At 43.6% G+C, this 15,106-nt stretch overlaps 2 protein-coding genes across 6 annotated transcripts in view; both read right to left on the bottom strand.

The window, feature by feature from the left end:
• Positions 1–1,003: 1,003 nt before the first annotated feature.
• On the bottom strand, positions 1,004–4,536 carry LOC111858443 (uncharacterized). Its single transcript, XM_023840234.2, has 4 exons — positions 3,823–4,536; positions 3,223–3,440; positions 2,718–2,877; positions 1,004–1,453 (listed from the first exon to the last, which is right to left on the bottom strand). The coding sequence occupies exons 1-4, from the start codon at positions 4,118–4,120 to the stop codon at positions 1,290–1,292; spliced, it is 840 nt and encodes a 279-aa protein (XP_023696002.1). The 5' UTR covers positions 4,121–4,536; the 3' UTR covers positions 1,004–1,289.
• A 1,251-nt stretch (positions 4,537–5,787) lies between these two features.
• Positions 5,788–15,106, bottom strand: part of LOC111859607 (sodium/potassium/calcium exchanger 3-like) — a 32,234-nt gene continuing 22,915 nt past the window's right edge. For all 5 annotated transcript variants that reach the window (XM_072709552.1, XM_072709551.1, XM_072709555.1 and 2 more), the window contains exons 9-18: positions 14,939–14,964; positions 14,513–14,566; positions 14,247–14,377; positions 13,140–13,300; positions 12,183–12,432; positions 11,763–11,929; positions 11,106–11,220; positions 10,844–10,956; positions 10,598–10,663; positions 5,788–10,038 (exon numbers count right to left, since the gene is read on the bottom strand). In XM_072709552.1, coding sequence (XP_072565653.1) covers positions 9,889–10,038; positions 10,598–10,663; positions 10,844–10,956; positions 11,106–11,220; positions 11,763–11,929; positions 12,183–12,432; positions 13,140–13,300; positions 14,247–14,377; positions 14,513–14,566; positions 14,939–14,964 — 1,233 coding nt within the window. In that variant the 3' untranslated portion in view covers positions 5,788–9,888. The remainder of the gene's footprint in view (positions 10,039–10,597; positions 10,664–10,843; positions 10,957–11,105; positions 11,221–11,762; positions 11,930–12,182; positions 12,433–13,139; positions 13,301–14,246; positions 14,378–14,512; positions 14,567–14,938; positions 14,965–15,106) is intronic.

Here is a 15,106-nt window from a genome sequence, read left to right as displayed (position 1 = left end):
TGTCCAGGATAAGCCATTGGTAGATGGATGGATGGAATAATCGTATTTCTGAAATAAAGTAGCCTTTTCCAAGGTTTCTCAAAGAAAGATCTGTTCATTTCGGTTGTTTTTGTAATCAGATAACACAAAGTCCTGCACCATGAGTCTTGCTACAATGTGACATTATGCAACTCAGTTGTACTTCCCATGTATGTATTCAAATGAACTGCCTTTAGTGTCTTTAGTTAACACACCGGGAGCTATCAAAGTATTTCACTTAATAACAATGGGGATTCAACACTAAAAATAACAACGAAGAAATAACTGCAGATTTACTGGATAAGCATTTGGGAAACTGCTGGCTGCACCATTCATCTACAATTTAATCAAAATCCATCAAAGTACAGGAGAAACAAAGCTACTTTTTGACATTTTGTACTGAATACAGAAAATGCTTTAGAACGGAATTAATCATGCTTCACAAATATGCTAAGACGTGCAGTCTGCACAAATTACCATGTCATTTTACAGTTATATAACTTATCTATACTATCAAAAAGATGACCTAATTACATGATACAATGCATTGGATTATGGCTTCAATTACATTGTAAATTTCACATTATAGTTTTAAGTAGATTTATGCAAATGTATTAGGGATGTTCTTTCATGCATCGCTGTAAATCATTTTGTGTTTGAAACTCGGTATGCGAATCTTTAAGCCTTTGTGAATAAGAGCTACAAGTACTTTAGAACAGTGTTTGCCAATCCGGTCCTTGGGGACCCACAGTCATTCCACATTTTTGCTCCCTCTGAGCTCCCAGATGGGTGGGAGCAAAAACGAGGACTGTCTGTGAGTCCCCGAGACCCGGATTGGGAAACACGGCCTTTGAATAATGAGAGTACTGTGGCAAGTAGCATCATGTCATCATACCAGAAGAGTGTGGGTTCAAAGCTCTGACACCTATGCTAGGTGAGACTGCCTTCTGCTGCCAATCCCAGTCCATGTAACACTTCTCATTGATTTCAACCAGTCAGTCTTTTTTAATGGTAATAATGGACATTCAATACAAACAGTTGCCCCGTAACGAGACTTTGGTTTCAGAATTTTAATAAACAACAGCACAGATTAATATGAGTAAGGAAAAAAAAAATGTAAGAAATGTTTATGCTCAGAAAGCACGTTTTTCCACCATTTGAAATAATGTAGTGCGACTAAATTTAAAGTGACAAGTTATATTTACTTTCACAGTGACGAAATTCAAACACAAACAAAGGATTAAAATAAATGGTCTCCCTCTGCAGGTGAATCACAGGGTTCCCTCAGTACAGATGAACTCCACTGTGGGCTTGTAATGTTGGCGCCGTCCACTCCCCCCCTGCCTGAAGGGGGCGAACCGGAGCCATTTTTTTACAACGTCTGCGAACTGGTGCTGCGTGGCGTCCTTCCCAACTGGCGTCTTCTTCAGAGCCCCTGGAAAGGCAGGGAGGGGCCTGAACGTTTGTTTACAGCCAGTACTGGAAGTACAAGTCCATAGAATTCTCGAGGGAATGCTGTCTTACCCCTGAGCACCATGCCATTAATTGTTGATTAAACTCTGAACATTTTGACAGAACAGATCACAATCATGTACTCTCCATGGTAAGAGCATGGGCTTATTAAAACATATGCGCACAAGTCATTATTCATCCATCCATCCATCCATCATCTGAGTGCTTATCCTAGTCAGGGTTACAGGGATAAGTAGTAATGTTACTGTGCAATAATCTCTATTTTTATAAATGTATCTATTTATCTATCTAGTGCAGTATTTACTTTACTTATCATCATATTCACCCATCTATTTATTGCCAACTCTACATCTTCATCTTTATACAGAATCTGCTGTATTTGGCAGTGCATATTGTCTGTTTATGTCTTTTTGTGCAGCTGTGTTCTGTGTAGGCTATAATAACAATTTCCTCTGGGATAATACAAGTTTTCTGATTCAGATGTCATAAAATCTCGTAAAATCCACCATTACACTGTGTCTGAAGTTTGGATGCTCTTCCTGAGTCGAACGGATTTCCTCTGGGTGCTGTGGTATACGAATATGCAGTTAGGCAGAGGTGGATAGTTCAGGTGCAGAAAAGTAAAAATCCAGACCAAGGTTTAGTTTCAACCAGCCAGTTTAGCATAAACAGTCACAGTCACAAAGTACTCAACTGGTTGGTTGAAACAAAACCTTGGTCAGGATTCTTCCTTTCTGGATGTGAACTATCTACCTGACATCTCGAAACTGCCCATAGTTTATGACTGTGTGTGAGTATATGTTTCCGAAGACGAAGTGGCATTTTATCTAGCGTGTACCCCGGCCTACTGCCTAGTGCCCTTTACTGCCGGGGATAGGACCCAGTCACCCCCCGACCCCAGCCTATCCCTGTCAAAGATAAATAGGTGGATGAGGAATGGAAGGATTGTCTTTCTGCCTATGCCATATTGGTCCCCATTAGACTCACAGTCACATATACAGATGAAAGAAAATTTGGGGGTGACAGTGAAGGGTCAGCCAACGTCCGGTGCCCCTGGAGTAATTTGGGTTGCCCAAGGGCTCCATGATGACATCACTCTGCCAGCCATTAAATCTGAACCAGCAACCTTCTGGTCAGGAACACCCTAACTCCAATACGAATCCGCAGAGCCACACATCACCCAAAAATGTATGCATGCACACAGACAAAAACAAAAGATGTCTTACGAAAAAGTACACCCTGAAGCCTAGTATTCCGGAAGCTTCTTTTCTCCCCACGGCCCGCCCAGTTCATCTCAGAGCCGACTCCGAAGGAGAGCACAGCCTGCATCAGACGTCGGATGGCGTCGTCTACTGTGGCCCCGCCCATCCGCGACAGGTGCGTCACCTGAGAATTCAAGTGACATCTCAATAAATCAAGACACAAAGCTACATGCAGTGACAAGAACCAAAGTCATTATGTACAATCAAGAATACACACTCACGAGAGGGCAGAACAAAAATGATTGGTTCAGAGAGATAACCAATAAGGTTGTAGAGGAGGTGGGTCCAACGAATCAGATGTCGTGGTCGCTTCCTCTACTTGCTTGGACCCACCTCCTCTACAATCCGATTGGTTATCTCTCTGAAACAATCATTTTTCATTCTGCACTCTGAACAATTTGGTGTAAATAAAACTCCCACCAGGAGAATACTCACAAGAATCAGCAAATAAAATTATAAGAACAGTTACCAGTTTTCTCTGTGCTACTGCATCCTCCAGATACCTCTCTGTCTCGTCAAGCTGTTCCATCGACCTCAGTGGAAGATCTACCTCCAACGTCTCGTCATCATCGTCACACACGGGTCCCTGCATCCTAGCCTGCAGTTCCTTTAAAATCACCCACTGCTTTTTCTGCTCCTCTTTAATCTCAATCAAAAGCGATATGATTTTTCTTTGAGCTGCTGTCTCTATGAAATGGAAGAGCAGAATGAATTAGTGGCCTGATAAAACTGGAATGAAAAGATATGTCCAAAAGCGACAGAAAATCTGCACGTATCCTTGATATTTTATACTCTTTTAACTGTCTTCAACATAACAACAAGCACAGATCATAGCTTTGCTTGGGTTCTGTTCTCAGGAGAAAAAAATAACCGTATAGACACAGTTTACTGTGAAATGAGTTAGATATAAACTTTTAATTTGCACATCACCATGCATGTGAAAGACACGTATATCAATAAACACTGGAGTATATGAACTATATTGTACTTTTTCCGCTCAAAATACAGCGAGATCACGATTCAGCAATGCTGAAGTTAACAATCTTCATTCCAAGCGGTGTATGTTTACCTGAGGATGCCGCTATTTGCGGTAACTTTCCCTCTGAGCCCCCGCTGCTATACGCCTCCGACTGTGACTCCACGTCAAAGTTCATGTCTGCATGTCGCGATGGGTCCTCTGCATGTCGCGATGGGTCCTCCTCAGGGCGCCTCTGCGCTTCTTCTGACAGATGGTTCATCTCTTCTGACACGACAGAAAGCCTGTGCTGTAGTGTTTCGAGTGCCATGTCTGCCATGTGTTTGTTCACCAAACCCTCCACGCGTCGCTGTATTGACCAATGGGCGCCGCTTCCATTGTTTTGAGCCATTCGGTTTTCAAAAAGAGGGATCTATTAAAACAGCATAAAAAGGCACCTTAACAAACTGATGTAAACAGACTGGGGAGGAAAATAAGCGGAAGTAGCGATCAAACCATCTCCTGCTTGCGCACGATACCACGTTTCTACAACGTCACGACAACGTTACAATAACGTTGTAAGTCGTACATTAACTACAATTCCCATGATTTTCTTTCTTTTTTGCCTGACTTCAGGTTGTCTGTTTTTGACAAGTGGGAAAGTTAGACGAGATCTAGCGCAAATTAAAAATATATAATGTAAAGATTTCTGCTTCTTTGTTTCTTTTCGACTCTCGCCGCTATGATATTGTCTCTTCGCACACAAACGTACTAAAGTCAATGTTTCCGTGTACGAAATAACTCGAATAGACAGATTTCAAATACGGGTCGACCTGTTTACATCTAAAATAAAGCACATTTGACGACGTGTTTTCCAGAAATTTATCGTAAAACAATGTAATTCATAACTTTTCGATCGAAAGTGTTTGTAAATTTTTGGTGAACCTCATCACAGTTCTTACGGTTTCTTTGTTATATCTAACACCCTTTTAATATAAGGACCGTTTTTAAAAAAAAAATATTACCATTATATAATTTATGGTTGTCATCTAGCTAAGAAGTATTCTATAGTTTTAATTTCTATTTTTTGAAATGGCGTATAAACTGCTATATTTTGTCAACCCCAGCGCAGTATACGAGTAAATGACATTACTGAACGTGAGAAACGCATCTATAACTCCAGCATTTAGTACATGAAACTGTCGGCACGTATGTTCATCTGCTTTCCGTAAAACATTAATGATAAGCGTAAGAACAGTACAAATGGAGTGTGTGTGTGTGTGTGTCTCTCTCTCTCTATATATATATATGTATATGAGAGAGAATATGGGGTATGGTGTGGTCATCTCTGTTATGCCTGCTATTGATTCTGTGTGCTGCACTTCGGTCAGCCATTGATTGTTTTAAAATACGCCATAGAAATAAGATGACTTGACTTCAACTGACTGGATTATAGAATCTCTAGTTGATTCCATAGTGCCGTCTATGTGGCGGAGCGCTTGAAGGTCAAACCCTCTGAGCGGGGTTGAGGATCCATTCCTTCAACGCCTTTTCTTGCCTGAATAATATTTACGAAGGATATTTATGTTTTAAAGTATTTTATTCGGTTACATGTAGGAACCAGCGGAGGTGTGATTGGAGTGCGTGCCCTGGGAATGGGATGGTGCCCTGCCCTGGGTTATTCCTTGTCTAGGCTCCAGGCCCCTGCAACCCTGCAGGATGGAAAGCACTGGAGTACACTGCATGTCCCTCTTTGGCAGACTTACAGTGCCAAAATAAATATTCACACAGTTTTATAAGTAGATCGACATTCAGGTCTTGGACTTTTAAACAAAAGCCTAGTATTAGATGTTTTATTAACGTTTAAGAGTTTGTATAGCCTATAAATAAATGTCTGTGTAGAGTAGCCCACATAATAGGTGTGAACGACTCCTCAGTGTCTAGAATACAGTACCTCTACCTTATCCCTGCTTCTAGAAAGTACTTAACATCACTTGAGAGCCTACATGCAGCTTTTGTCCGTAAGGTTTTTGTAATCGTCGCCTTCCTCATTGTGAATAAACACGGCAGGCATAAACATAATTTCATATATAATTTATTCACACATCATCTTCCTCATGACAGAAATCCTCAAATGTTCCAAAACTAGACACGTCTTGCAACTGTTTGCCCAAAATGAGCTCGGCTCCAGGAAAAACAACTTATACAAAGATATACGACTTATAAGACAACTGTAAGAATATAGGGGGCACCGTCCAGTCCCCACTTAGTAGAAACCAAAACATAGAGATTCAGATATGATCATTTCCACGCTTTTATATCTAGTCCACAGAAGTAGCCTGAGGGAAAAGCTCTTGACCTCATCCAGGACAGTTACTGAAGCCCTGTCTGGAACCCACCTTTCTGATATTATAGTTGCTATGCTACCTCATGTGACCTTGGACTCTGCCAATGGCCTAAATCAATGTAAGTATTGATGTTAGAACCCCATGTCCAATGTACAATATAATTACCAGGCTATGGCAGTAACAGAAATACAGTATATTCATACAGTTCAATTTTACTATTAGTAACCAAATGTCTTTTCTGACTTTTAAAGGTATTTCCATAACAAATCTAAACGAAATAGTGCAGAGGACCAAGAATCTAGCTCAAATTTATGTTTTTATATGTAATTAACATGTATAAATTAAAACAAATTTATATATTAAATATATTTATGCATTTATGTACACCCTGTGAATAAAGAAAATATTTTTAACACAAAATAGAACTCCTGAACTCTAGAAAAAGCAAGATACTGATGGTAACTGGTGACAAACATCAGTCATACAATGCAAAGGCACATAGACACACATGCATGCATACATGCATACAGTACTACCATATGACAGTCATACTTAAATGTCAAATTAAAACTGTCTTCATATAAAATATACTTATATATATATGTAGTTCAGTTAATGAGTTTAGTTCAAAAAGATTTAATGCTTTCATAACTTTTTTGATAATGAGCATTGAGACTCTTTCCAAATACAGTTTTTAGTATTAAAACTCGGTGTGGTGAAACTAACTAAATAAAGTCTAAGTGTTTGGTCAGTTAAGCAGAGATGGGCACGTGCATTAACTGGAGTGTGCGGAGCATCTTTACACTTTTAACCGGTTGCTACAACGTTGTAGTAAAATTACTACCTCTAGTGGTAAAAATAATGTACTGCAGTATTATGCTATTATGTGTGCTGTAATTTACTTTTTATTACACAATATACACGCAAAGATATTTATAAAAACTTGTAAAAATATTATATATTTCTTGTATATAATATTATAATTATTGCCTTAAATAAAAAGTCATTAAACCTTCATGGTTACTGAGCACTTTCCCTGGTAACAGTATTATGTCCTTTTAAATATTAGTTTTCATGTTTGTTTCAGCATCCCCCCCCCCAAAAAAAAAAACAAAAACAAACACAAAAAACTTAAAAGAAAAACCACATCAACAGCAACTGGAAAACCTAAAATTGCATCAAATTACGGAAGGGAAGCGAAAAAACATCAGCAAGAAAGACAAAACAGTCAAGGAGTCTCCCGCCAAAAACGGAGACATTCCAAAAGCGTCAAATCTGATTCTCTACACACAGATTTCTGTAACAGTATGTTTCAAGTATCTTGGCAACGCTAGTGGCCCAAAAGGCTATTTCAGAGGTGACTGTTAACAACAGCCGGGGGATGGACGCCCCTTTACATAGAATCATTGCGGTACAACTCCGTACAGTTGATTTGATAAAAACATAGCCATCAAATAACTAGCTAAACAAACAAAATGGAACGTTGTACTGGGGGACTTATGTTGTTGCACCTTGATGTGTGAAATCTTCACATATCCATGTAGCCATATATATATATGTGTGTGTGTGTGTAGATGTTATATATATATATATGTAGATGTTATATATATATATATATATATGTAGATGTTATATATATATACGTAGATGTTAAAATGTTAAGCTAGTTTCTTTGACTGAAACTGATATTAAAATGATTAAAATGTTTTTTAAAATCGGATAATGAACCCTAGTGACACCCTAGCCCAGGCGGCCACCGGGGAGAGCTCTGAAGACGGCGGTAAAGCTCTGAAGACGGCGGTAAAGCTCTGAAGACGGCGGTAAAGCTCTGAAGACGGCGGTAAAGCTCTTGGTGGCCCAACCCAGCTGTTCATGTGGCAGCCTTTTCAGAAGAGGCCATGAAGCAAAAGTGCGTATAAAACTGTGGATCATGTTTCTGCCATTTGTGATTCTGACAATGAGTCCATGCATGGGTGTGGGCTGAAGCTTGATGCTTCTGGGGAAAAAAAAACCCTTTCTATCTGGACCTGGGGCACCCTGAAAACCAGTCTACTCCTGATTAGGCTGATCTCTCAGAAACTAAACAAATGAATGCCAAAGCAAACTGGCATTCAAACGGGCATCCATCCATCCATCCATCCATTTTCTGAAACTGCTGAATCCCAAGAGGGGTCGCGGGGGGACTGGACCCTATCCCAGGAACAATGGGCACAGGCGGGAACCAACCGTGGGCAGTCGGCAACACACCACAGGGCACACACACTCACATCCAGCCCAGCTGAAAGCATTACTAAAGTGTGAATCAGCTAGCAAAAATAATTTTAAGATATCGACTTATGTTTCGCAAAATACTTTCAAAAGCTGGAATCAACCAATAGCATCCGGGATACGCTCCAGGCCCCCCATGACCCTGAATAGGATAAACGGTTACAGAAAATGGATGGATGGAAGAAGGAAGGACGGATGAATGGAAGAAGGAAGGACGGATGGATGCAATCTAATGCATTGGCCTGAAGATTTTTATTGTGCTAACTTTAGCACTTAGCTAAACAGGAAGATCCATGGAGCCTGGAGTCAGAGACAATACCTCTATATGTCTTCACACGGAGAGGTGTTTTAAGAAAGGATCCTATCAACCAGCCAACTGCAATGGACCAGAAATGGAATCCTGCCATTCAGCCAGCAGGGGTCAGTGCACACAAAACCAGTGTCACAAGGCTGTGCTGAACATGGAACAGATATATGAAGGCCAACAACACTACTTTAAAGCTCATGGGAGTTTTATTTACCCAAAAATGTTCTGAGGGCAGAATGAAAAATGATTGATTCAGACAGATAACCAATCATATTGTATAGGAGGTGGGGCCAACCAATCATGTCTTGGTCCCGCCTCCTCTAGTTGCTTGGATCCACCTCCTATATAATCTGATTTTCGTGTAAGTAAAACTCTCATGAGTCACTCCCTAACCCTAACCCTAAACCTCACCATAGCTTTTGTCTTGCGTAAAGATGAATGTATCCAACCATGTGTTTGTGCATATGTGCATGTATACATGCTAACTGTCTCATCAACACTGATCTGTATAAAATGAGGAAGAATGCCAGTTTATTTAATGAAAGGAGACAGTTTGAAAGGACCAGAGAAAGTAAAAAGGACCAATTAATGCTGTCTGGTTGAGCAAGGATGCAGAGCAACTTCAAACAAAAGCACATAAATAACCTTCAATAAATAAATAAACAGTAGTTTTTTCGGCAGCACACGGGTGCAAACAAAAGCAGAAAACGCCACAAATCACAGAGCTTCTCGTATCCTTGGAGAAACCGGGTGTCCTTCCTGCAGCAAGAAGATCCTTTCTGTGCAAATAGCCTGTGTCCAAATTTCCCTCCACAAATATTTACATATGCATGAGGTGATCCATACTTTCCTATTCCAATTTTTTTTTTCTGGCAAATCCCAGTACTGCGCAGAACGGTTAAAGCAAAAAGTTGTGACGAGTCTCTTCAGTCTATAGCTTCAGACACAGACAGTCAGCAGCCATTAAAATGTATCTTACTGCGAAAGGTGGGGGTGGTAAATAGTCATGATTCAATCTTACTCACTCATACAAAATTTAAAAACATTATTGGTTTCACATTAAAGCAGGCAGTAGTCATCAAAAATATCGATCTCTGTCCTATCTGAGTGGCTTCGCTCAAAGACATACCTTTGAGTGCTGAGCTGTGGTCCGTAACCAAGGACACAGAAAAGGGTTGCGAGAGAGACAAGTCACCCCCTCCCTGCTGCTGTCTATGGCCAGCAGTATTAATGTGTAAGGTGGGGTGGGGGGTGGAATCACAGTTCACGACACGTGGGTTTATTGATGAAAGTGAATACATTAAACTCAATGAGGATAGAGACGCATAGGAAGACGGAGTATAGAAGCATGCAGAACAGCCCCAGCTTCCGGTTCAAGGTCCATTTGTTCAAGTGCACTCCCAGGACCTGAGGGACACAGAGAGAGGCTTAAGTTAGGGGTAGAATCAGCAGGACCACACAACGCTAATCACTGCTAACACTACTAAACAAGACAGCTGCGCCGCTAATGCTACTACACACAGCACACAGTTTGGTAAAACTCCTACAGACAAGAGAGCGCTAACGGAGATGATATCTGGGGCAGGCAAGGTAGTGAAGACTGCAAAGTGTACGGCAGGTAGCTAAATGCTGACATTACTGCTGACAGTTAGCGCTGTGAACGCTAATGCTATTGGGCTAATGCTATTGAGCTGACACTACTGAGCTGCAAGCAACAGCTCTAACACTGTGAGCATTGCCAAGAATGCTAAAATTCATAATGCTTCACGTTACTGCAGACAAACACAGGACACCAGGGCATCTCGACTCCCCCCTTGGGCTCAGACATAGCCGGGAGAGGGGGGAAGGTGAACATTTCTATCTGAAGGTAGTGAAGCTCATGGCGGACTGAAGCTTGACCTAGGTTGAAAGTTTAGTCTGTAGGCTGCCTTTTCAAGGTCTTAGAGTGGAATTCGGCCAAACTTACTGTGAGGAACACTGACGCCAGCAGAAGACCCACAGAGTAGATAAGTCCCTTGCTGTTTATATGAATCTGGAAAGAAAAAAAAGAATGCTGATTTTCCCATACTTACATAATATTTACATAAACATTAGGAGTTCATTGGTCGATTGGGAGTCGGGGAGGTACGACTATTTGGTCCTGTGGTGAATAACTGAATGGAGATTCCCCAACGTTGGTTTTGCTGTGCGGTTGGGAGGTGGGAGCACTCACGTAGGAGTTGTAGTCGACAGCCAGCGTCTGCAGCGCCCAAGGCAAGCCCAGCCCCACGAGGATGTCGAAGACGTTACTGCCGATGGAATTGGAGACGGCCATATCTCCAAGGCCTGCCAGGAAGGAGAGGGAGGGGGTGAGCTCCAGGCATCCCAAAGGTAACTAAACAAGCTGCCTTCACTTCCTGCTCTCTCGGTTCCTAGCCATCCATGATGTCCATCGCCCATCCCTACAAACCCCCCGCTCCAGGCTGCCACGGTACCTTGTCGCGCCACAATGAGGCTGGACATGCAATCGGGCACGCTGGTGCCAGCCGCCAGGAAGCTGATGCCCATGATGACATCAGGGATCCACAGTGTAAATCCAATCACAGTTACCTGGGATGACAGAAGAGCGTATGAGGAACCCCCCCCCCGCCCAAAGGCAGAATCAGCTATATGGGCATAGACATGCCATGGGTTTGGACATCTTAAATCTGCAAAATCACTAGGGGGGGGCAATCAGCCACACACATGCAAACACACACACACACACTCACAAAAACTCAAATTTGTATCCACGTCTTTGTGGGGACTGTCCATTCATCTCTTCTATGGGAGTAACTCTAATCCCATGACGACCTTAACCCCTACCCTGCCCTAACCATAAGCATAAGTAACCAAACAAAATACGAGACTTTAGGAATTTTTAGTTTTTTGATTTGTGGTTACAGAGTTTCCCCTTATGAAGACCAAAAAAGTGGGCTAAATAACAGGTTTGTATCACATTGTGGGGACATATAAATCACCCCCCCCACACAAACACACACGCACTGAGACAGACAGACGTCATTTAATGTAGGCCAAGTTTCAGGTAACACGTCATGTTACCTCACAAACTAGATGAAGGAATGTTAAGGGTGCCGACGGTGGCTCCTCACCATCCACACCATGACGTAGGAGAAGGCGGCGATCCACAGCGTGGAGATGAAGAACGTGGCCAGGAAGTAACGCTCCCAGCGCGGCTCGGCGCAGTTGGGCACGGTGAAGTACAGCAGCAGGCTGATGGGCCACGACAAAGCCCACTTCAGCCTGGGGCAGGGCCCCTCTGCACGGGCGAGACAGAGGGCACTGTTACGAGCACCTGTGGGTACCCAGAAAGGCTAGAAGACGCCTGCTAGATATCCGACGGGCGTCTGTGATGCACTGGCGACTCTGTTCCCACATAGCAATCGATTTGGGGGTTTTGTTGCCAATTTCCAAAAACTGTTGGCGAGCAGAACATCGGGGCTAAAATCGTGTGGTGTGAACTCAGCCATTTGTTGTTCCAACATTTTGAAAATCATGGCAAAGAAAGGTACCTGGAACGTGAAAGGGGACGAAGGGTCCTTCATCCTCATCTTCTTCCTCCTCGTTTTCATTGTCCTCGTTCTCGCTGTCGGTCCCGGGCTCCATGCATTCCCCATCCTCCATGCCGTGGCGGCCATGTTGGCCTTTGACACCGCTCTCCGCCCCACTCAGCCTGTTGTCTAAGCTCCGCCTCCCGGGGACCTTGCCCACCACATCAGAGTCGCCATTACTGAAGGACTTGCCACTGATCAGTCTCTGCCTCTGGGGGACGCACAGACAGACAGACACAGATTAGATATCTACATCTTTGTGGGGACTCTCCATTCATTTCTATGGGCATAATCGTAATCAGAACAATGTCAAACTTAACCCCTAAAAATAAAAATAAAATACAAATAACAGGTCTTCATCACACTATGAAGACATTTGGTCCCCGCAATGTAAGAAATACATAAACACACACACACACGCATGCACGCACACACACATAATTTCAACTTCAGTTTTAACTACCAACCACAGTCATTGTTTGCCATGACTGCCAAGATGGGTCCACTGTGTGGCACTGTGGGTTAGGCCTCCCTATTAGGACCGGTGCCCATGATCAGAAGGTTGTTAGTTCAAATCCCATGTTTGACAGAATGTGCTTCTTCATATGACATCATTGATTTATGCGTGCATGCATACATTTTTGGATGATATGTGAGTCTACAGGTTAAAATCGGGGTCATGGTGCCTGGCTGACAAGGTGATGCCACCACTTAACCCCAAATGTTGCATTGGCACTGAACCTGCTCTCTCAGCCCCCCTATTTTGGAGAAAAAGCATCTGCTACATAATGAAAAGTAAGATGTGGTCATTATCAATGTTGTGAGGCTGAATTCACCATAGCCTACAGTGACCAATAGCGGGAGGCCGTGGGTGTGGCTATTAGGAACTGTGTGCATTCCGATTGGGCAAGCCCTTACCTCCATGATGAGCATGCGGGAAGCCATGGTGAGGCGCGTGCGGGGGGAGAAATGGCTGGTGATCATGATGCGCATGCCGGCCTCGGAGAAGGTCAGCTGGTGGGGGTAGGCCGAGAGCAGCTCGTCCACCATCAGCACAGACTGCTTACCGCGGAGACTGGCTAAAAAAAGCCCACAGCGGGCAAGAAACAGGGGTCAGTGACAGCTGGCTAACATGGTGGGCAGACCAAACATCACAGAGCCGGCGGGCAGGACAGGCAGTAACGGTGAGGAGCTGACAACACCAACCAGCATGAAGACCAAAGATAGTGGAAAGCAAAGCGGTTCGGCAGGTCACGTGGTTAATTTGGTGGAAAACCAAGAGAGCCAAGCAGGGAGTCAGGAATACCGGTTAGGGTTAGGGTTAGGGAAGAAGGCAGAAAGGCAGCTTCATGAGAGACAATACGATGCTACCAAGGGTTAATGTCATTCAGGGCCAAGGGAGCAGGGCTGCCTTTGAGGGAATGGGGCACTACAGGGCATTGAAGGCAAACCGGAAACAATACGTTACATCAAGTGTGTATGGATCGTATGACATTATGGGTTTACTTCAGGGACCCCCAACAGGGTTGGAGTCATGGGGGGCATTCATGGGCCACAGCCCACTCAGAAGAGCCATTATGCCCCCCGCCGCTGCCAAATGCTATCCACCAAGAAATTTATTTTATTGTTCAATAAAGGTGTTCATCTTAAAACAAATAAGCCCAGTCCCTCCCAGGGGTGTCGTTGTGGACCGTCTGTTACACCCCCACCCCCGACCCGCCTGCCACTGACAGCTTTTACCATTGCCACTGCCCCCCCCCCCCCCCATTGGGTCCACTTGTCAGATTTAATCCAGGCCATGCAATTGATTGACACCCCCCACCCCCCCCCCAACCCCACAGCAAATTTTCTCACTGTATCCCCCCCAAGAAATGTATCAGGAGTAGTGGACCTTGGCTTTGTATTGCTGATGGAATTTGACCCTTGGGGGAAAATAGTTGGGGGCCCCGGGTTGGGGGCCCCGGGTCTGTTTGCCATCTTCTTTTAACTAAGGGCCACCAGCGCAAACAGGCATAAGAGCCTCACCTTTCTTCAGCAGCACCACTGTGGCATCGCAGTTGCCGTCATCGGCATCCATGTTGCCGCCCGTCCCATTGGCCAGGCTTGCAGAGTCCTTATTCCTCTGCTCCAAGTAGCGCAGCACTGGCGAGTTGAACCTTCATCCAGTATGAGAGACAGAGGAGCTCAGCCACGCTCGCCGCCCCCACCCCATCTCCGACAGGGAGGCCCGGACCCAACCCACGGGACATCTCAAACGGGATGAGGTCCAATCTCCGTGCTGCAGCACTTACTTCATGATGAGTATGTAGACCAAGTACATTAGAATCAGGACCAAAGACTCCTGCCTGGAACAAAGAAATAAATATTTGACAGATTAGCATAAACTACAAAGACTTTCCCACAGAACAAGGCAGGCTGAGCTGTGATGCGAGATGGAAAATTTAAATCCCAGGATGGAAGCCACTCTCAGCTTCAGCAGAATATTTGCAGGTAAAAGTGTCAAAATTTAAGCTACTTAAATACAATCTCTTCAAGTCAGTGTCTGCTAGCCATTAAAATTGAAAAATGGATTGTGCACCTCAACAAGAGACCTTGTTCGGCGAGAGGTTCCATTCAAACACACAGCTCTGCTAAAGCTTTACTCCCACGGCTACAGTTAAAATAAAGCAAACTCATTGATTTATGATAGACCAGGAGGACGGTAACATGGGACTTACCAGGAAACCTTCTCATCATAGATAACCTGCAAAGGAGGGGAATAAAAGTAAGCCGTGACTCCCCTGACAAACTGGAATTCAGAATAAGCTTTACAAAACCAAAGCCTCGACTGTGTGTGCACATTGATACATTCTGAAGAAGGTCTATACTTTCGGGCTTCTCTCATA

This window comes from Paramormyrops kingsleyae, chromosome 3 (genome assembly GCF_048594095.1).
Source record: "Paramormyrops kingsleyae isolate MSU_618 chromosome 3, PKINGS_0.4, whole genome shotgun sequence".
Lineage (NCBI taxonomy): Eukaryota > Metazoa > Chordata > Actinopteri > Osteoglossiformes > Mormyridae > Paramormyrops > Paramormyrops kingsleyae.
Note: the sequence above shows the minus strand (reverse complement) of the source record. Positions and strands in the feature narration are given on the sequence as shown.